Consider the following 22,135-nt stretch of genomic DNA (forward strand, 5'->3'; position numbering starts at 1 on the left):
AATGTTTGCTACACATAATGCATTCTGTCAATCAAACGGAAGCATGACGTTTTTTTAACAAATCAAATAGAGCTCTTCACCCATTTGGCCCATTGGGTGGTTTCTCATAGGTTAAATGCCCGTCCTCAAGGTGGACAACACTTAATTTTGATGGTTAGCAAACACCTGAGTTAGCTTTGTTCTGCTCTTTCTGCTGATTCAGCTATTCCCGTGATCCACTGATTGCCTTTTCTTGATCATTTTCTTTTCCCCCTTCCTTGCATCTTTTGCTTTTCTATTTTTAGCAAATTGTTGTCATTTTTTTTGTCATTTCTTTGTTTTTGATTATTTTTGTTCCTGAGTAAAGTTTTTATTTATCGCTAGTAGAATCGTCATCACAATATTAATCATTGTTATCGCGTATCGCAGGTTTTCCAAATATCATGCAGCCCTACCTTAAAAGCTTTCTCTCTGCCATGCTGCTTGCTCTGTTTACAGTTCGCCTGCAGTGACTGACAACATTACGTTCTTGCACATGTGCTGCTGTCTATCTTGGCAAATTGTTGTCTCGCAAGTTCTTGTTAATAAAGGACAGGTACTGAAACAAGGCTCTGTTTCATACCATGTGAATCGGTCTTTAGTAGGTACCAAATTCGGTACCCATCCCTATAATTTACAGATCTGGGGGGAAATGGTGTCCTGTCGTTCAAAGGGTTAAAGAATAAAATGTTTTGAACAGAGCTGCCCAAAGTTAGCCTGGCAAGCCAGACTATATATTCACATATATAAAGAAAGAATTTGGTCTAGTTCACTAGGCTAGCCCAAAGCTGTTTGAACAAAGTGAATGAATCCCCTTGGGCTACAGGTAGTAGAAGGTGCTATAGAAAAAAACGGTGATAATGATGATGATGAATCCCAAATAATTATCACAGTGAAACAGGATTTCTGCCTTTCCCTGTTAAGAACCTTGTGCCCTAGCTCTACGTCATCCAAACAGGAACAATGACATTGTAAAGACTTTATTTTAGTAAAAGATTTTAAAAAATCATTACTATAGCTTGACATAAAATGTTCTTTCAATATGCACCAAAAGTATAATATAATAGTTCTTTGAATAACAAAACAGAAGAGATATCTGTCTGTGACCTATTGTTGCAATTCTTTCTTTTCATCAAGGACAGAACATTTTATTACAAGCAGCTTTATTCTCCTTGAAAAAAACAAAACACCCTCTTCCCAGTGAGAGGGACAGAGGTTTGTGTGTTTGGTTAGAGAGCTTTGGAAATATGGAAGGCAGAGTTTCATAACAAGGAAAATGAAACAGCAGCAGATAGGAATGGAGACATAAGGTCATTTTTTCCATAGAGTCCTTGCAGAAGGCTCTCAGAGTTCACTCAAGAACCTGTGCAGAAGCCATTTGGTATACATGCACGGTTGAGTTAATAACTTTCATTTTAATCAGCTTATTTACTCAGAAGGTTTTCCAGTCAGACCTGTCTGATATATTTAAGATAGTCTAAAATTAATCTGGAGCGACAGACTCTCAGAGATTCAGCTAATTGGAGCTTGTTTTGAGCAGCAGCAGCAGACAACTATAACTACAGGCTGGAATCATTTTGGTTATTCGTTTACAATTGTTGAAAGAATATAATTATGAGGAAATTTAAGAATGTCTACCTGTTTTTTTATGGGTCTGCTGAAAAGGATGTGGCCACCCACAGAGACTCAGCTCTGTGTGCTGAATGTGTAATTATGAGGCTTCTTGGGGAGAATCATCGCCACAGAAACACTTTGGAAATTGTGACAAAGCAGGACTGAATGTCTGCTCTTATGTGTTTGACTGCAGGAATAAAACGTCCAATATTTGTTTTTTTATGTGATCTATTTTGGCAAGATTTGTTTTAACATAATTAATTTGTTGTTCAACAGGTGCATGGACAAATTTAGTTTTAAAAAGGGAGGGAACGACATGTGCTGTGTGCTTTTCTTCTTGTTCACAGCCGTTGGAAACGTGTTAAACTGTGTTCTGACGGTGCCGAGCTTCAGCTGTTACCAGAGGAGGATTAAAGCAAAGCTGCTGTTCAGTTGAACTTGAGACACACTCACATTCGTGGGGATGCACGTCAGTGGGGAAGCATTAATGATTTGGTTCTTCTCTGATCAGTGTTGGAAAATTAAAAGCCCCAGCATTCATTGAAGGAATACCATCCTTTTAACTTAGATCAGCCCTATGCCGAGAAATGTTGACAGCTGTTTAGTCATATCTAGAGATTAACAATGCACAATCTCAAGTGATAAGTTAAAAATCGAGAAATGGCAACAGAGTGACAGCTGAGAATCAAGAAGATTATGGACAACCCTGAGCATTCTCTTCACACGACTGTCCGACAACGGAAGAGTGTCTTCAGTCAGAGGCTTCTTCAGTTTCGCTGCAACATTGACCGCTACTGGAGATCCTTCCTGCCAACAGCCATTGTAATATACAATAACTCTTTGGTGACTTGATTATTATTATTATTCTGAGCTACTACAGCAATCAATTTCCCTCTGGGATTAATAAAGTATTTTTGAATTGAATTTGAATTGAATTGAATTGAATTGAGACGAATGATTTGTGAGTGCTATCAACAGCAGCTAACGTGATGCTAAGTCAAATACAACATCTATGGCTTTTTATTTAAATCAGCGGCTCCTGCTGCAGCTCTGTCTGCACTTTCTAAAGTAAATCTCTCCATCCCTGCTGCCTCTGTCCCAAGTGAGCATGCAGGAGAAAACACAAGTGTCCAGAAATGGTAGACACGCTTAAAACCCTCAAGAATAAAATTTCCCAACATACACTTTATAGTTCAACTACTTCAACAACATATTTTAAATATACTATACTATTATACTATACTATATACACTATACTATTATACTATACTATTTAAATGTATATAATATATACCATTTATATATACTGTTTTCATTAACCCAACATTATGTTTTATCTTATCTTGTGATCTGAAATGAACCCTCGTAAATAATAACTCAGTCACTGCATTTTCACATTCTAGCTTAATATTTCTTACATTGAACGAGTCATAGTTCAATAGATTAGCTGTGGTGGCCGTGTTTATTCAGACTGACTCAATGGCATAATTATTTGTAGATTTTAATTTCATAATTATTTTCAGAGTTTCATTAAAAACCCTTCAGAGAGTTTTTGCTAACACACACACACACACACACACACACACACACACACACACACACACACACACACACACACACACACACACACACACACACACACATACACACACACACACACACATAGTGTCACTTTTGGCAGCAGGTGATTAAAAATGGCCATTTTGAACAAAATGCCCCAAAACATGTTTTTTTATTTATTAATTTTTTGCTGCACTTGGACAAACTCTCCACAAATTTTTACTTGTGCTCTATCTGCACTTAGTTATATGGTGCAAAAAATTGCTTTGAATTTATTGTTGTGTAACTTGAAGAAAAATGACATAAAATGAGACCATTTTCCAATTGTAAGAGGATGGTTGTTGCAATTTAATATCTTTTTTTTTTTGTGCTTCTGGGGGAAGAAAACGCTCAGTGGTTTGAAGCTTTCTCAGTTTTTCCACAGCAAAAAATTTAAAAGAATTTAAAACTTTCACCATGAGGCTCTGCAGCTTGTAACAGTTAAATAAAAAAAAGTAAAAGACTTACACCTGCATATAGCTGTGCTCTTTACATATTTAAATGTTTTTTATTTTTTGCATCATATAGTAGCTCAGAAGATAAGGAATAATTAAAGCACGAACGGACAGAAAGGTTTTCTTCTGCTTATTTATATATTCAGCAGACAAGTGAATGGATTTCTAGGCTGTGTATGTAAAATCTCTTCAATCTGAAGAAAATGGAAACCAGCAGCTTGATGGACGTCGCTGCCCTGGTTAGGGGGAAAGTAGACACCACACATTGTTACCATGGGAACACACAGAGTGAACAGCCGTGCCAGTCTAATTAATGACAGTCACTGCTTTAGCAGAGGGCTGCGATGACATCATCAATACCAGCATCACGCATGTAGCTGGAGGCAATATGGCTTAATTTTTGAGTCATTAAACAAATAATCCCCCTTTTCACTGGTGCAAATTCAGACAGGCTGGATAAAGGTGCAGAATTATAAAACACACAAATGCACACACACATACACAATGACCAATTATTATGTAGTGATGCCTACTTATGAGCACAAAATGTCATCTCATTATCCAATAGCATGACCTACATAAAGGAGCTTAACTAATCTCTACGTAGGCGGATGGTGAATAATGCAGTGAAATGTGGGAGATCTTTATGAATCTTAGATGTCTCACACTTGTTGATCGCTGGCACAGAAACAACTTTAATTGGGAATAAATCTGTATCAACAACACTTGCTCTGTTTACTTTCTTATCATTGTTTTGATACCACTCACTGTACTGCATGCAGATAGCAACACAAGTATGTTGTGTTTCTATAAGAAGACGTTGTGACGATTTGTTGACAGTTTAGCATATTTGTTGTCTACATTTCACCAGTGCGGACAGACACAAATGTAAAACTTGAGGTGCAGCTGGAAACGTTTGAGGATCAACAGTTTGTTTGCTCTAAATTTGACCATGTGTGGTGTTTTCTCTGTCTCCACTTTGAAAGGCAGCCCATGAGATTTCTGTTTTACTTTTAATATGATAATATGAATAATTCATATTTTTCAAAGTACAATAGTATGCAGTACAGATCTAGCCTGGCAATTCAGCCAATGTAAATATTAAGTCTGGCCACAAACCATAGAAGAAGATAGGCCGTATGGCAGAATCTACGGTTGTCTTTAGTTTGTCTCCACACACGACTGGACAGCGCTAGGACCAATCGGAGCATCAGACAATGTGATGTATTCATCTCTACGGAAATCATTCAACAAAGTTGCCTGCCATACACCGTCGAAGAAGATGCAAATACAACCTTTTTTGTAATAAATGACTTAAACGGTCTGTCTCATACTATTTCACACCTTCCAGAGCAACGGTATGCACAATGTATGATAATATCACCGTTGGCTCTATTGAGATGTCTCTGTTTATAAAATGTAAGTTTTTCTCTAAGCCATTCCTTTAACCAGGAAATAAGTCGCTTAGATTCGATGCAGTCCTGCCTTGACCCAAGTGAATTCCACAATAGCACACAGTTGCAGACCCAGAGACCGCAGATTCACCGTCATGTCCTACTCAGACAAAATAAGATAAAATCTAACCATTTCTGGCGATTATTCAGAAAGACCGGACAGGGATCCTGTTCCTCTTTTAGACAAAAATCCATTATACGGTTCTAGGTATTATTTAAAGTACAGATTAGATGAGAAATAAATAACTTCCTCAAAACTGTGGTGATTAAGCACCTTGCTAGCTACACGGAAAGACAAAGAGTGTTGGCAAAGAGGGATCCAGATTTAAGTGTACCTCGATGGGGAGGAGCAGGACGTGGTGACGCAGCAACAATTCCATCCAGCTCAATGCAGCTAGCTGGTCACACCAGCTAGGATTTGCAGCTGAGACAGGATAATGCATGTGTGAAGCCAAAAAAAAAAACACTTTTCATGAGGAAATAATGACATGACATGGCCAAAAGCTCCAAAAAATGGATTTTGCACAATATAGGACCTTTAAGTAGCCTATCAATATCTGCCCATGTCTCAAAGAAAAGCCCAAGTCTTAACTGTACAAAGCTGATGTCAAAGCCATATCAAACTAGCCTGGCAAGCCAGACTAAATAAATGTATTATTTGCAAACTTTGCAAAGCAAGAATTTGGTCTAGTTCACTAGGCTAATTTCAAACGACTACCCTCCCAGATCTGACACCATCGTTATAGTTTATTCTGTCACAGCTCTGGTGCTAAGTACTCCCAACAAACAAAGCGCTGTTATCAGCAAGACACAAAACTGATTGGGCCAATGGTAGACCTGCTGACGCTATAATAGAGGGTGGCTAGACCGACCTGCAGAGCAAAATCTTTTGCTACTGCTACGGTTTCTCTAGATTTCTCAGGAACTAAGCCTAAATAAACCATCAGAATCTGTGTAAATGAGCACATTAAGTATTTTAGCTGCAGATATCTATAATGAAAATAACATTAGCAGCAAAATCATTCCGACGATAAAGTCAGTCAGATGAAATTTTTCGGGATTTGTTACAGCTGCTGTTCACATGGACACTGGTAATGTACTCTTCTCTCTTCTGCTGTAAAATATGAGGAAGGAAGTGCGGTCTGGTGTCTGCCTAGTACATCCAGGACACACAAACTAATCCAAAATGTGTCTCTTGTAGCAGGTGGAGAATGGTGGATGAGACTCATCAATTGCAGCTTTTGTGTTTATTTCGATACCACCTGTATGTGTGTATTCACAAATTCAACTAGCAATAGCAGGGCATCTTATTGGTAAAGAGTACGCAACAGCAGCTCTGCAGCATGCACACTACCTTTTACAGTAGGACATTGTTTTTAGATGTCTTGCTTTTACATTGGGTGTAGAAAATGCCCAGAACAAGTTTAAAGGTGTGGTTGACTGAAAAAATGTTTTTTAAATGTTTTTTCTGATTCTAATCGGTCACTGAGTTTTTCTGCAGACTGAACATGAAAATAGTCTTCCTACACGTACAGTATCTCCTGCATTAGCTTCTGATAGAAAATAGATGGAGAAACTAGAGTTGGGCAAGAAATCGTTTTTCACATGTCAATAAAGTTGATGATAAAAAAATGAAAATATGTGTGTAGGTTGGCGACATTCGTGTCCCTTTAAGAGGCTGTACCACCAAGTTACGTGACAACGTGACTCAATGTAATATATGTGACAGCCACATGCCACATCTAGTGGACAACTTTTGTTTCTGCACATTCATGTAGTTATCATCCATTTATCGTTATTGAGGTGAAATCTTCAAAATACCGTGATAGTGATTTTAGGCCGTATCGCCCAGCCCTAAGGGAAATGCTAGGATTTGAAAATCCCCACAGATCTACATCACAATGTGAAGTAGCATTAATGCACTCGCTCATCTTAATTCACGACAGGGAAGGCTGTCGTTATTTTAGCATCCAGCAAATAGCAGCGGATGCCTCGGCTAGTTTAAGCTAACTGTTAGTATTAGCAACTTCACTTCATGGCAGAAGTCCTCCAGGCTTATGTTATTTGTGGAGAGTAACAGAGTTGCAAGTCAGTGGTAGTGTCATGTTGCTGTTTTCCAATCTGGGGCAAGATGTCCAAATATCAGGAAACAAGACTCCAAATTCTGTCGTCTGAAGCTCAGCTGTGATGCTGCAGACTTGGCCTGCCGAGACAGGGATCTGTGGGCTTTTTTGTGCCCTGAGTTCTGCCTGCAAGGCATTCATTCCTTCTAGAGACCACTGCGTATGTATTGATTAAACATGTATTCCATACCTTTAAAGCAAATGCCACCCCTTTTAGAGCATATTCTCATCTGACTTTGCATCTTCTGAGCAGACATATTGTAGCCCTTTAACAGATGTTAACTGCGTGTTTTAATTTGGTTGGTATATTATGGATATGCTATTATATTTTGTTTTGTTTTGGTGCTAAGTGTAAGTATGACTGACTTTTGGGTCTCAGATGTGAGAGAAACCAGCATGATCAGACTTTGGTTGACAGTATTAGAGCACATGACAAGATTTGTAGATCATATATTTTGCCATACCGTACCATACATAAACATAGGTATTAGGGATGTGTATTTGTGAGATGTTGGCGATATGATACATATCTCGATACAGGGAGGACGATTAAATGTAACACAGTATATTGCGATACATTCAGTCAGACGTTATTAGCGATTTTTTTAAACTGAATTTATTGTAGGAAAATTAAATAAACAGTCCAAGCTGATACTTAACATGTTTAACATGAGGTATCTGAACCATAATAAAGTTTACATTTCAATGGTGGACACAAAACTCATCGCACACTGCTGCCAACTAGCGGTTGATGTTTGAATTGCACCAAAACAAAAGAAAATACGCAAGTTTTTGCATGTAAATTCTTCCAAAAATTAGATACACGGCTTTTGAGTATCGATCTAATATTTCAGGAAAAAATATCACGATGTATTGCCATATCGATATTTTCTTACTTCCCTAATAGGTATGGTATGGTATGGTATGGTATGGTATGGTATGGTATGGTATGGTATGGGATGGGATGGGATGGTATCATATATTTTAACAGATCAACTCAAATAATGTCATTAAATGAAAAATTATTTTATTTATTGTGATAAAATATTATGATGTCAAAATAGTTTATTTTTCTAGTGGTAGAAGACCTATAAATACTGGTGGTGATCACGTGGCTCTTTGTCTCATAATTTATTGAATACATTGTTACATTTGTAAATCAAACCAGCCATCAGAAAGGGCACGGTCCTAAAACAGCTGCAGTTTGAATCAGCCGAGAGCAGAATGTGAGTCGGAATATTTTGTTGAAACTCGAGGTGTGTATCTTAAGCTCAACCACGTCTTCAAGTTCTTCGACATCTGGAGAGAAACTCTATTCATTAAAAGCTGAATAATGAGGTCAGGCAGAGCCAGAAGCAGCTGCTGAAATTACATTCTCACCGACTGTATTTTCTGCCAGGGATCTCTTTATAAGAGAACCTCTGTTATAACGGAGTGTAATACTTTGGCTGAACAAATAAATCCTCTGAAGCATAATTTGAAAATATCCTAGAACCTTAATATTTTTGCAATGTTTCCTGATGTTATGGACTCACTAGTCACATGATGCCTGACCTTTGTAAAGCATTGTGTTAAAAGCTGTTTAAAAAAGATTTTTTTAGACAGCCTGAACATTTATTGTTACTTTTCTAAACTGTGAAGGATTTATTGACTTTTTAACAAAAGACAGTCAGACAAAAGTAAAAGAAAAGCGCTGCACACAAAGCTATTATAGTGAAAATGGTGCAAAATGTTCCTGCTGAACAGATGTAATGAAGAAGAAAAAAACAGCTGACCACTGGAGCATTGTATAATTTTCAAAGCTGTATTAATGACAAAAACAAATCTCTTTATTTCTGGGCTGTACTAGATCTATAATCCTTAGTTCACCCAAAGTTTTCACACGAAAATATTCTATTTAAATACAAATTCCTGTTTATTTGCTTCAGAAATTAGCAGCAGTGCTAGCTGTTTGTTGCACTTGTAGATGGAATTATTTTTACTGGAATAATTAATACATAATTTATCGTAATGTAAAGTTCATGCAATAGCATATACTGCTAGATTTTTTCTAGATTAGACTGGTTGAGGACGATTCAGTAGCCACCAGCTTGTCTGTGTCATCACAACTGATCTGTGAGATAAAGAGCTAACCTAATTTTTTCATTACTTCATCACTAGAAAACTGCGTCAAAAGATTGTATCTATCCTTTAAAGGTGTGGTTCACTGAAAAAACATTTTAATGATTATTTGTGATTATAATAGGTCACTGAGTTTTTCATGCAGGCTGAATATGAAAATAGTCTCCTACACCTATCTCCTGCATTAGCTTCTGACAGAAAATAGATGGTTAAACTCTAGGATTGGAAAAGCCTGATAGATCTATGTCAAGTGGTTGCTTGGACCAATCCATACTGGCTTGAAACGAGGAAGGTTGTTGTTTTAGCGTCGAGAAACAGCAGAGAATGTCTCGGCAAACCTAAGCTAACCGTTAGCATTGGCAACTCAACCACATGGCAGAAGCTCTTCCAGGCTTGCGTTATTTGTGGAGATAAAACATTCATGTTGCAGAGCAACTAGTTAGTTGTAGAGTACAGTGTTTCCCTTACATAGGCGTAGCCGTGGTGGGCTGCCATGGCTGAAATCCCAGCGCCACGCCTACAAGATCCCAAGTTTAATAGATTTTTTTTTCTTTTGCGCTGTTTCCCGAAGAAGCAGCGGGAACTACTCTGTTGTTGCTTGTGATCACAGCCGGCAGGCAGCAAGGAGGAGGAGGCAGGGCAAGGTGGTTACAGCTAGGGATGAGCCGGATACTCATTACAGACTAGTATCCGGTACGGATAAAGCATTTTTGACGAATACGAACATGAAATGAGTAAAACTCGTAAATATCTGTAATCGTGCTGAAGGAAAATCCTCATTGGGTAACTGACTGTCTTCACGCTCTGTGATTGGCCAGTCACGTAGAGCGCCCGCCCCTCCCTACACACAAAACTGCAGCCGGGAGCTCAGTCCGTCCGACCCATCCATGCGCGCGCACACACACACACACACACACACACACAGTAACGGAACTCTCTGTGCTTGCTTCACTGTTGCTCACGTTTCTTCAGTGCTCCCTAGGTTTTCTTCAGCTCGCCTCTTTTTCGGTTTAATATTTAAAGTTACTTTTTTCGTAACGTATGTGGTGCATTTGACAAGACAGAGCTGAAAACGGCTCGTGCATGCGTCGGTCACTGCCTCCGCTCCGGTCGGGTTTTTTTTTTAAATTATTTTAACTCTCTCTCCCTCTCTCTCTCACACACACACCTCAGTCAACATTGTTTTGTTTAACTGTGTGTGGGAAAAATGCCAACAACGTTAGGAGAAAAATCTGTTTAATCAAATTAAAATAAAATGGTTCAAGTATTTCATATTTCCTAGTTCCTACTGCAGTTCATATGCATTAATTCATGCACTTAAATAATAATGTTCTGATTTTACTGAAAAACTTGTTCTGTAATAGTTCCTTTACTATTGTATTCAAAAATATTTAATCTCAATTCTGAGGCTGCTCTGTAAATACAATACACATAGCAACTTCTGATCAATCCAAATAAATTTCAGATTTAAAATAATGTATTGATGTAAACCACACCCACTAATTTCCAAATAATAAGTTGCGTTCATCTGTGTATCTCCTTTGATCCGCATTAGTGATATTTTCAGCACCAGAACAATGAAGCAAAGAAACAGATTCCTGAGTTTATGTTAGTAATTTTATATGGTGCATCTGACCTGTTCTATTTTTCTCTGAATGAGATCAAATCAGTGCTTCTATGGGTTGTCTCCTCTCTGCACTAGAAAAATTTACTTTATTATAATGTTCACTGTAATGCATCTTGATAACAAATAAATTAAATCAAATATATTGGTCATTAATGCCAAATATGTAAATTTGTGTTTCAGTCATTTTTATACTAGCTTAAAAATACTTCATTAAGTCTACTAAGCAGGGGTGTAGAATGTGTTTAATAGGGCCAGCCCAGTAATGATCTTGGACCAAAATAAAGGGGGCAGAAAGTCAAATAAAGGGGGGCAGAAGGTGATGTTTTACCAGACGCCAAGAAAAATTTAATGCCAAATCCCCCTGCAAAGTGTGTCACTGAGAGTTTAAAACAAAAATTATTTTTGTGCAAATATTGGTGTATTCACCTTTAGTACTAGTTATTAAAATGCAGCAGTTGCTGGATTGGTGCAGTTCAAAGTGGAGTGCATCACATAAAACAGAAATAACCCTTTGATGCATGAATTATGAAATCTTCAACCATGATTTTTTAAACAATTTTTTTCATTTATCTTTAGGTGTGAATGAAAGTAGTTTCATATTTACATATTTTTGTAACATTTAATTTACAAATAATTTATTACATGTCCGCCTCAGTGGACAGCGTGCATTCTGAACATGAAATATGTTGGCTTGACTTACTGAAATCCAAATGGAGGGGCTCAAATGCAATAAAGTCTTCAACAGCTGTGCTTAATAGCAAAAATTAAATTAAATAAAAAAAAACAATTTTGAATACCTGTCCACTGTAGTGACCATTATGCATCAAAGGGTTAAGGTGAGACATGTCATACCCCCCCCCCCCCACCACCACCACCACCACCATCACCACCACCACAGCTGGAAAAATTCCTAGGGGAAACACTGGAGTAGCGTCGTTTTTATCCAAGCTGAGGCAAAAGGTCCAAATATCAGGAAATTAGACTTCAAAACCTGCTGTGTTGAGCTCTCCACTGATGTGGCAGACTTGTCTGTGGTGATGCAGGTGTTTCTGGGGTTTTTGTGTCTCAAATACGGCTTGCAAAGCATTCATTCCTGCCAGAGACAACTCAAATGCATTGATTAAACAAGTTTAAATGACCTTCAACCTCAACCAACTTCAACCATTATATCCTGAACATACACAAATTGTAATATTATCTAACAGTTACAAAGTTAGAAAATCAAAAACTGGTACTACTAATAATAGAACCAATCATACCCTTAGACTCGTTTGAAGTTATCACCTTATCTTAATGCTAAGTAAACTGATTGTCTTAAAGCTTACACTACACAACCTTTGACTATTGGCGAGTGTTGTAATGATTACATAAAGGTAATTTTGAAACCAGTAAGTCTTGCAGACTACTGACCCACATTTGGGACTTCATCGGGGGGAAAGCTAACCAGGAAGTTGTTAAAACACACACACACACACACACACACACACACACACACACACACACACACACACACACACACACACACACACACTCAGAGAAGAAGTGCATAGAAGGGAACAACAAAAACCCTCAACTTGTTTGGATGATTGTCATCTTTTTAGCTGCTGCTTATTTAGCCCCATTTGTAGAAATGAAGTGTTATCTTGATCTGCTCCATTTTTATTGCAGGATTTATTCTGAGTTGCTTTACACATTACTTTATTTAAGGGAAAATATTATAATTTATTTTTAATAATTATGGACCTCGTACTAGACTAGCTGCTCTTGAGATAGTATCATTCAGTAACATTGCATCCATAGTGATTTAGTGACATTTAAAAGGATGTTATTTATGCATCAGGCGCATGTTCAAGATTACAATCTGCCCTAATGCTTGTCGCCGCAGGTTTCTTTCACTTGTGTTGCACAGCCTCTGCTCAGACCTCTGCCGTCGTTAGTATTGAGCTACCAGATGACCTACTTTCTGTGCTCTCAGCAGCCCAGTCCTGTTTACAAGCCTCAGCCAGCCGAGGATGTGGAGTACACTACCTGGAAAACTAACACACTAACCCCGCAACTAAAGCAGGAACCTGGAAGGCAGGAAACGAAAAAACTAGCAGACAGTTGTGGATAAATCAGAACTCGTTTGGAGCACACGGTGATTAACAACAGCTCATTAATAACTTGTTATGCAATTTAATGCTTTGAGTTCTCCCTACTGCTTCAGCTGGACGTTTCTAGTTTAGCTGCTATGTTGTAATTGTATTGGGAAAAAATGTCGGAACCATTGTTTAAAGTGAAGAGGGGGACTTCATTTATGGACACTCGTTCTTCGGGTATGTAAAGCTCAGATTTTCTCCACGGGATTCTATTTGTACCTCATGTTGTTTAAACTGCAGCCTCTTCTCAGATTAGAACTGGTCTGCTGCATTATTACTTCTAGTTGCTCTTTTTTCCTCAGTAAAGCCAAACAGCCCTTTTTCTTGGTATTTGTAACAGGAGTCTAGAAGTTCCAAGCTCCCCTGAACGCCCCTCACATGTTTTCAGCTCCGACTATGTCCTGGTTACTAGGTTGAAATAACCTATTTTTACCGCCGTGCCCCCACTGGCATTCATAGCAAACATGAGAGAAAATGTTAAATATAAAAATAAAAGTAAAAGAAGTCTACTTATCCAGCTTGGCAGCACTAACTCTTTTGATTCACAGTTTTCCTGCCTGCAGATAATGTCAAAACTGGGGTTTTGTTACCAAGAAAATTTTCTCTCTTTGAGAACTTACAAAAGAAAAATTTTTGGTCTAATAATTAGGAATAAGTTGGATGATCATTGAGTTGCTTCCTGGTTTCTGCCCTAAATCACTGAAAAGTGAGACTTGACACATTTAAATAGTAAAATGGTCAGATCGACATTTAGAAAAGTCTTACTGCATCTTGAATTAGACATATGTATGTCTATTCTGTGTGTATGCATTCAGATTTTTGAGTTTATGTAACATAAATTTGTGTTTTAATTTTGAGCCATTGAACAAACCTAACAATGCGTATAATTAAAAATACCCAGCCTGAACAAAACAACCTGCTTAAAGTGACTGAAACAAAGCAAGTCCATGCCCAGTTAGTGTTTACTCAACCCGGAGCCTCCAATACAGCAGCACAGCTGTTGTTTGGACCCCAGACTCCGTTTCATTAGCCGTTATCTTGAACTGGTCTTTCAGCACATGAACAACAAGAACAGTGTTTCAGCTCTGACTGGCTGCAGTATTCTGTAGGCAATGTTGTGATTCAGAAATTATCTTCTCATTAGCGGTGTTTTACCTGAATTCATTTTTCTCTCTATTAACATATTTTAATTGTTTTTTTCCAGGATTGCAACATTAACATGAAATGTGAAATGGCTTTATAATTCACAGCTCTGTGACTCAGCAGGAGGAAAAATGGCAAATACTCAGCTGGCAGTGTGATCAACGCTTGCTGTATTTTGAGCTTTCATTTTGCAGAATAGATTTCTGCTCATATTTAACACATTGCTTGATATTCTTTCAAATGTTTACATCATATCCAAATTTGCATAGTAAGTTAACTTGTTATTCACTGATAACTAGAGATGCACTGACTCTGGTTTTAAAGGCTGATACCAGCTTCTGATTCCTGTACTTCTCTGACCTTACAATACTTTTAAAGCAGAAATGTTCCAGATAATTAAAACATCTATTTAAAATTATTTTAAATCAATATTTAATAATGTAATATAATAAAAATTTCTTGAGTTTTAATGTGTTACTTGCAAAGTAAACATACAGGTCCTTCTAAAAAATTAGCATATTGTGATAAAGTTAATTATTTTCTGTAATGTACTGATAAACATTGGACTTTCATATATATTAGATTCATTACACACAACTGAAGTAGTTAAAGCCTTTTATTGTTTCAAATATTGATAATTTTGGCATACAGCTCATGAAAACCCAAAATTTCTATCTAAAAAAATTAGTATATCATGAAAAAGTTCTAAACGAGCTATTAACCTAATCATCTGAATCAACTAATTAACTCTAAACACCTGCAAAAGATTCCTGAGGCTTTTAAACACTCCCAGCCTGGTTCGTTATTCAAAACCGCAATCATGGGTAAGACTGCCGACCTGACTGCTGTCCAGAAGGCCATCATTGACACCCTCAGGCAAGAGGGTAAGACACAGAAAGAAATGTCTGAACGAATAGACTGTTCCCAGAGTGCTGTATCAAGGCACCTCAGTGGGAAGTCTGTGGGAAGGAAAAAGTGTGGCAGAAAATGCTGCACAATGAGAAGAGGTGACCGGACCCTGAGGAAGATTGCGGAGAAGGACCGATTCCAGACCTTGGGGGACCTACGGAAGCAGTGGACTGAGTCTGGAGTAGAAACATCCAGAGCCACCGTGTACAGGCGTGTGCAGGAAATGGGCTACAGGTGCCGCATTCCCCAGGTCAAGCCCCTTTTGAACCAGAAACAGCAGCAGAAGCGCCTGACCTGGCTACAGAGAAGCAGCACTGGACTGTTGCTCAATGGTCCAAAGTACTTTTTTCGGATGAAAGCAAATTTTGCATGTCATTCGGAAATCAAGATGCCAGAGTCTGGAGGAAGTGTCAAGTACCCACAGTCAGTGATGGTCTGGGGTGCCATGTCAGCTGCTGGTGTTGGTCCACTGTGTTTTATCAAGGGCAGGGTCAATGCAGCTAGCTATCAGGAGATTTTGGAGCACTTCATGCTTCCATCTGCTGAAAAGCTTTATGGAGATGAAGATTTCATTTTTCAGCACGACCTGGCACCTGCTCACAGTGCCAAAACCACTGGTAAATAGTTTACTGACCATGGTATTGCTGTGCTCAATTGGCCTGCCAACTCTCCTGATCTGAACCCCGTAGAGAATCTGTGTGATATTGTGAAGAGAAAGTTGAGACGTCAGACCCAACACTCTGGATGAGCTTAAGGCCGCTATCGAAACGTCCTGGGCCTCATAACACCTCAGCAGTGCCACAGGCTGATTGCCTCCATGCCACGCCGCATTGAAGCAGTCATTTCTGCAAAAGGATTCCCAAGCAAGTATTGAGTGCATAACTGAACATAATTATTTGAAGGTTGACTTTTTTTGTAATAAAAACACTTTTCTTTTATTGGTCGGATGAAATATGCAAAAATTTTTAGATAGGAATTTTGGGTTTTCATGAGCTGTATGCCAAAATCATCAATATTACAAACAATAAAAGGCTTGAACTACTTCAGTTGTGTGTAATGAATCTAATATATATGAAAGTCAAATGTTTATCAGTACATTACAGACAATAATGAACTTTATCACACTATGCTAATTTTTTGAGAAGGACCTGTAGATTTAGCTGTTTTCTCACCAGTCCTTACAGTCACTGGGTGAGGGGTAGAGTAGAGTACACCCTAAACAGGTCACCAGTTCACCACAAAGCGGACATACAGACACACAACAGACAATCATACACACACTTCAATATAAATCAGTATATAGAACCGAGAGTTAACCTATTACTGTTTTAGAACATTAGGAGCAAACCAGAGTAGCTGGAGAACATGGATGAAATGAAATAAACATCATAGCTTGTTGTATGTGAGGCAACACTATTAACCACATGTTCCACCGTGCAACCCTCATCCTGATCTTGACGTGGGTAGATTGTTTCATCTTTGGTTTTACAGACTTAAGAGGAACACAGAGCTATTAAAAAAAATCTGTAGTCAACTTTTTTATCCCGTAATAGTTGCATTAAAGGTTGAATATGGATCAATTAAATTAAAAAAGCAGCTGCTTCTGAGGCCAGAAGATGTTGGTAATAGAAAGGCTAATGTTAAATACTGTTGTAAAATAAACATATTAGTAGAAATTAGTCCTTACACTGTACAATTCACCATGGTGACATGACATGGTGCTGGCTGGTCACTTCACATATCCGCAGCAAACCTGGCATCCCGTGGGCTGGACACCTTGTGCTATTGTTGCACTTCAACCTCCACACACTAGAGGTCGCATTGGTTTTCGTCTTCCATATTCAACCTTTAATACAGGGCAAGGGTGCTGATCCAAATCGGTGTCACAGAATGCAGCACATTATGTTCCATGATCACCTTTAGACAGGGCTGTTGGACTCAGAGATGACAGTTATGAGTTATTTCCCCAGAAGGACCTTGAGTCTTTCTAGGAAACCACAAGTTTTTACATCGAGCTTCCTTTCAGGAATGTTCTGTGCAAGCAGAAGGAAAACCATCATCACTGTTGCTCTGTCCTCTATACCATGTTCATGTAACGTGTTGATCATGAACTTTACCCTCAGTGATCGGGAGTTCAGGTTTCCCTTCAAAAGCTCCAAAGGCACAAATGTAAGCAAACGCTAATGCGGTTTATCTGTTAACCCTGTGAGGTGTGGTTTAACCTCCACACAGCAAAGGAACAGGGTTTCACTTTACCACTGAGAACACATACACACACACGCGCACACACAGTTAAACCGCTAAAGTCATGTGATTTTTATTTGATTTAGCACACTTTTTGCTAAACAATTCAGAATCACACCTTTTCTGTTACTCCCGTACTACAAAGATTCTCAAACACAAAAACTAGTGATCCCTCAGCCACTGCAAAGGTTTATTTGCTGAACATAAAAATTAAGATCAACTTGGGAAACATTAGAATTAAAATGGTCCTTTTAATGTTATGCCTGACTTGTCTGTAACAGCTTGTTATTCCACTTTTATTGTTCGTTCAGGAGGATTTTAACAATCTAGGTTTCTCTTGCTGTTTTTCATCTTTGTGGTATGTTTTGATAATTGTGGGTGGAAAGAAAAGACTGGCTTATTTTCAATAATTAGGACTTACATGAATATATCATTAATAAACTGGCTTCTTAAGTGCTGTAGCATCATATTGAGAGCGTTCTTCTGTAGTGGACAGATCGAACTTTATGGAAAGATAAGAAAATCAGTCGGCTGACTAAAAATATAGCTCTAGGTTAGTGAGCTGGAGTGGGAGGCATGGTGTGAAACTGCCTGAAGTGTTTGAGTGAAATCTAAGGTTACTCATCCACACTGTACTGGAACTGTTTGGAGGAGTCTCATTTCAGCAAAGTGCAAATTAGCTGCCCCATGAACAAAACAGATGAAATCTAAAGCGTGCAGCAGGAACGTGCAGCAATCATTAGTGGTAAATATCTCTGCCTCACAGTTACAGCCTGCTCTGCAGCTTCCTCATGCTTCTTTACTTTATTAGCTGCATGACCCATTTCATGCTCTGAATAGTAAACTGAATTCACAGCCCCATAATTAAAAATGAAAGAATGTGTGAAACATAAAATGAATGTTTCATATTTTTTCCTCCCGATAACTATTTTGATTTAGCTGTAAAATAACTCATGATTTGAAATTGAATTAAAACAACTACCATTGTATGTTATTTGATTTTGTTTATTTCTAGTGTTGCACCTTCTAATCCAAAGTTAAAGGAAAGTTTGTGTAGTTAAATCACTGGAATGTGACGCTAATTTGGAATAAACAACGGCTGTTTGAGTTTGACTGAATTTCAGATGAATGGACCAACACTTCAGACACTGTTGAGCAAACAAATCTAGCATTCTTGATCATCTTTTGCTGCCTAAAGTTTCACATAGCAGTTTTTTTAAGGTGTTGTTCACTAAAAACCCATTTTTAAATGATTATTTCTGATTATAATCAGTCCCTCTGAGTTTTTCATGCAGGCTGAACATGAAAATAGTCTCCTACACCTATCTCCTGCATTAGTTTCTGAAAGAAAATAGACCAAAAAAAAAAAGCTTGGTTCAGAAAACGCCTCATAGATCTACGTCACACTGTCACTTAACATTCGTGGACTCACCCATCTTGACTCATGATGGAGAAGGCTTTTGTTGGTTTAGCGTCCAGGAAACAGCAGAGAACGTCTTGGCTAGTAGAAGCTAACCGTTAGCATTAACAACTCCCCTTCACAGCAGAACTCCTCCAGGCTTGAGTTATTTGTGGAAATTAAACATCAGCATTGCAGAGCAAAATGTGTCGGTAGAATCGCTTTGCTATTTTCCAAGCTGAGGCGAGATGTCCAAATATCAGGAAGTAGGACTTGTCTGAAGCTCTCCTCTGATGTGGAAATTTTCTAGGGATGTCCCGATCGATCACATGATCGGAAATCGGCCCCGATCACGTGGTTTCAGACTCGATCAGGACTCGGGCTTTAACTTCCTGATCCAAGCCTAATCCGGACTCGGATACTGGGTTCAAATTACAGGAGAGCAACTTGGTTCTCCTTAAAGGTTGTCAGGCTCTCCTAATGCCCTTAACTTACACACCCAGAAGGAGCACAAAAAAGATCCAGTTTCTACTCATATTATATTATATTATTTACATGGACTCAGTGTAGCGGGGATTCTTTTGGGCAGAGATGCAGAGCGGCAGGCAGACCGCTGATGATTCATGAACTCCAGCTGCGTACATTAAATGTAATGATCAGCAAGATTTCTAGAGAGAACTTGGCTAAAATTTACAAGTAAGAAATGACATAAATATTAACTGCAAAACATCTATTAATGGGGCATTATGGAAGTTTGACAGCCAAAACATGTATAGAAATAATAAATTTCTTCTTCATACATTCTCCTGTAATGCCCTGGTCCTGTAGAATGAGCCCTGGCATTTTTACTGTGATTGCCTGTTTTTCTGTAAAATCACAGAAAAAGAGAGCTGCTCGGGTCGAGCAGGCTGCTTCATGCGCGTTCACACTCAGGCATAGCCCGTAGCATTTGCTATCCATAGCTTTAGCAGCAGAGAGTGAGGTAGTGCCAACTCAGCGACTTTGTCGCTGTTCCTAACGCCTAGTGATGAACCTAGCTACATTTCTGAGGACCCTTAGCTACTTTCTTTTAGATATCTCCTGCAAATTAGCAACAAAATAGCCATTTTCGCTCCGAACCGTTCTTTGAACGTTGTTTTAGCTGTAATCAAGGATATAAATATTATATCCGAACGGCATTGAATTCACAGATAAAAAAGATGTTGGTTCAACTTTCATTTTGGAACAATTTTTCAAGCAAGGGAAGGGCATGATCTGAGCATGCAGGAAGACTGACCCATCATAAACCTTTGTTGGCTGTGCTGAAGAGAAAGGTACAGAACCAAATTATTTAATTAATTAGCTGCGTGTTCTCCTGTCCTCTCTCCTCCGGGCCACACACACACACACACACACACACACACACACACACACACACACACACACACACACACACAGGACTGTCTCAGCTGTTATTTTAGTTAAGGAGTGTGCACGTACAGCATGCGCGCCTCGTGCACGAGCCTACTATTGAAGCCGCCATTACGCTTTTGGCCTGAGGGGGCAATCGCAAGCATAAAAATTCAAAACTCCGTAAAGTCCCTTTAAAAGGTCCATTTATGTTAGTAGAAGATTGTAATAATGGAATTTTACTCACAAACAAAACCTCCATGGTGTACTTTTCTCAAACATTTAAATGAAAGTTTATCCTCTGGAACAAGATGAAGCTAAGATAAATTTCCATCTGTTTCCACAGGTTTTGGTTTTCCTTCTATGGCTGTAAGAAGGTGGTGGACACCTGGTCTCTGCTAGATTTAAACAAAACAAATTTCGAACAAGATTGGGGCTGATGGCACTGTCGAGTCTTCATAGATGGCCTGGTTGGGAGAAGGAGTGACTATGGACAACCTTTCTGACTTTGACGGCCCATGTCCATCCAGCCACAGGGAATGGGAGTGAGTATCATATCCTATTTTTACGTACGATTTTTCTTGTTTTCTGTAACATTCATTGATATTTTACCATTAAATATGTAAAATACAATCATTTATTATTTGAATGAATGCCTTTTATTCGTTCATCCGTTCTTTAGGTGGGTAACAGAGGTAAAAACCTTTATTGTAGCAAATGATTTGTTAAATTCAAGCCGATTGCTCGTACTCCATATTTTCCTGTAAAAATCGGGAGACAACCAGGGTCCTGCAGCAAAAGGGTTGCAGGTTTGACACCCAGCTATGGATTTCTTCACTGTGTGTTCTTCTCATGCATGAGTGGGTTTTCTCTAGCCGTCTAAAATCATGCATGTTTCATTAATTGAAGACTCTGAATTGGCCTTTCATGTGAGTAAGTGGTTGTTTCTCTCATGTGTCTCTGTGAGGGACAGGAGACATGTCCATAGTGTCTCCCGCCTATTACCTGGTGACTGCTAGAGAGCTGGTCACCAGCTTCCTGTAACTCTCTGGGATTCTCAAAATGAATGAAAAAATAAAAATTTCTCCGTAAAATGGTTAAGTGATAGTTGGTTTAGTGACACAAATCTGTTGCAGTTTTGTAACGTTGATGTGAAAATTCACTATTATGCTTTATTGGGAAGCTTGTATAAATCTGTCATTGTTAGTTGTGTTTTTTAAGCAACACATACATTTTCCCACTATGATGTCTTAAATTGGCTGAGAATAAAAGCCTGTGTGAAAGAAGGGATCATATTATCAGTCTTGTGTAACAATAATGTAAAAGGATTCAGAACAACATTTTAACAGTGTTGTTGTGTTTTAGTACAAACAGCTGTGTGGAAGATTTGATGGATGAAGATGAGAAGGACAAGGCAAAAAGGTAATTAAGCCTCTGTGTTTACATGTTTAACCTTTATACATAAACATTGCATGTGTGTCTTGGAGTGAGCAACCGATTAAACAAAGGTGTGCACAAGTATTTTGCAGACTTGAAACAGAAATGTCAGTCAGACCACTACCGCCCTCTGTGGCCAGAATCTCACAACTTCAGACTGGCGGGCTGCTCTATTGGGACTTAGAAAAAATTTAGCTGACATACCCGACGCTTCTATAGAAACCAGTGAGAGATTTCAGCAGTTCGATTAAGGTGTTAAAAAGAACGCACAACGAAGAAGTTTTTGCTTTCGGTTTGACCGGAGAGAATTAATAACGAACACTAGGGGGAGCTAAAAGCAAGCAAAACTGCCACGTGTGCCTTTAAAAATGTATACAATTTCTCTGAGGCAGAAGCTGAACAACAGATTAATCTGGAGGAAATCATCTAGAATTACAAAAACAAATACAAAATATAAGGTGAATA

The 22,135-nt window shown here is 38.5% G+C and overlaps 1 protein-coding gene across 3 annotated transcripts in view; it reads left to right on the top strand.

Moving 5' to 3' along the window:
• Nucleotides 1–22,135, top strand: part of npas2 (neuronal PAS domain protein 2) — a 46,803-nt gene that overhangs the window by 12,739 nt on the left and 11,929 nt on the right. For all 3 annotated transcript variants that reach the window (XM_070555722.1, XM_054730620.2, XM_054730624.2), the window contains exons 2-3: nucleotides 20,580–20,778; nucleotides 21,599–21,655. In XM_070555722.1, coding sequence (XP_070411823.1) covers nucleotides 20,696–20,778; nucleotides 21,599–21,655 — 140 coding nt within the window. In that variant the 5' untranslated portion in view covers nucleotides 20,580–20,695. The remainder of the gene's footprint in view (nucleotides 1–20,579; nucleotides 20,779–21,598; nucleotides 21,656–22,135) is intronic.

This window comes from Nothobranchius furzeri, chromosome 10 (genome assembly GCF_043380555.1).
Source record: "Nothobranchius furzeri strain GRZ-AD chromosome 10, NfurGRZ-RIMD1, whole genome shotgun sequence".
NCBI classification, from domain to species: domain Eukaryota; kingdom Metazoa; phylum Chordata; class Actinopteri; order Cyprinodontiformes; family Nothobranchiidae; genus Nothobranchius; species Nothobranchius furzeri.